At 51.6% G+C, this 997-nt stretch overlaps 1 protein-coding gene across 1 annotated transcript; it reads left to right on the top strand.

Annotated features, from left to right (window-relative positions):
• Positions 1 to 234: 234 nt before the first annotated feature.
• On the top strand, positions 235 to 744 carry LOC138355370 (coiled-coil domain-containing protein 70-like). Its single transcript, XM_069310257.1, has one exon. It carries the CDS (start codon positions 235 to 237, stop codon positions 742 to 744), a length of 510 nt encoding a protein of 169 aa, XP_069166358.1.
• Positions 745 to 997: the final 253 nt, after the last annotated feature.

Below are 997 nucleotides of genomic sequence, written 5' to 3'. Positions count from 1 at the left end.
TCTCATATGCTCCCGTTTTCTATGCGTCGGAAGGTTTGGTGGGTTGGTCGGGTTTGGATGTTTCTCGTTAGGTTAGAACGTTGTATTTTGCACGTTGTGAGAAGAGGAGGGCTGTGTGAACTACGATATGGTTTAGGCCTAGTTTGGAAGTGTATAGTAAGGCAGGATATCTTGGCCTAAACCATGACTGGAAGCTGTGTTATGTTGATAAATTAGAGATTTATTGCAACGACCATGTGGCTCATGGTACAGACCCTGTGGCTCATGGTACAGACCATGTGGCTCATGGTAGAGACCCTGTGGCTCATGGTACAGACCCTGTGGCTCATGGTACAGACCCTGTGGCTCATGGTAAAGACCCTGTGGCTCATGGTACAGACCCTGTGGCTCATGGTACAGACCCTGTGGCTCATGGTACAGACCCTGTGGCTCATGGTACAGACCATGTGGCTCATGGTACAGACCCTGTGGCTCATGGTACAGACCATGTGGCTCATGGTACAGACCCTGTGGCTCATGGTACAGACCATGTGGCTCATGGTACAGACCCTGTGGCTCATGGTACAGACCATGTGGCTCATGGTACAGACCCTGCGGCTCATGGTACAGACCCTGTGGCTCATGGTACAGACCATGTGGCTCATGGTACAGACCCTGTGGCTCATGGTACAGACCCTGTGGCTCATGGTACAGACCATGTGGCTCATTGTACAGACCATGTGGCTCATGGTACAGACCCTGTAGCTCATGGTACAGACCATGTGGCTCATGGTACAGACCCTGTGGCTCATGGTACAGACCATGTGGCTCATATTACAGACCATGTGGCTCATGGTACAGACCCTGTAGCTCATGATACAGACCCTGTAGCTCATGGTACAGACCCTGTAGCTCATGGTACAGACCATGTGGCTCATGGTACAGACCATGTGGCTCATGGTACAGACCCTGTAGCTCATGGTACAGACCATGTGGCTCATGGTACAGACCATGTGGC

The sequence above is a fragment of the Procambarus clarkii genome, chromosome 6, assembly GCF_040958095.1.
Source record: "Procambarus clarkii isolate CNS0578487 chromosome 6, FALCON_Pclarkii_2.0, whole genome shotgun sequence".
Lineage (NCBI taxonomy): Eukaryota > Metazoa > Arthropoda > Malacostraca > Decapoda > Cambaridae > Procambarus > Procambarus clarkii.
Note: the sequence above shows the minus strand (reverse complement) of the source record. Positions and strands in the feature narration are given on the sequence as shown.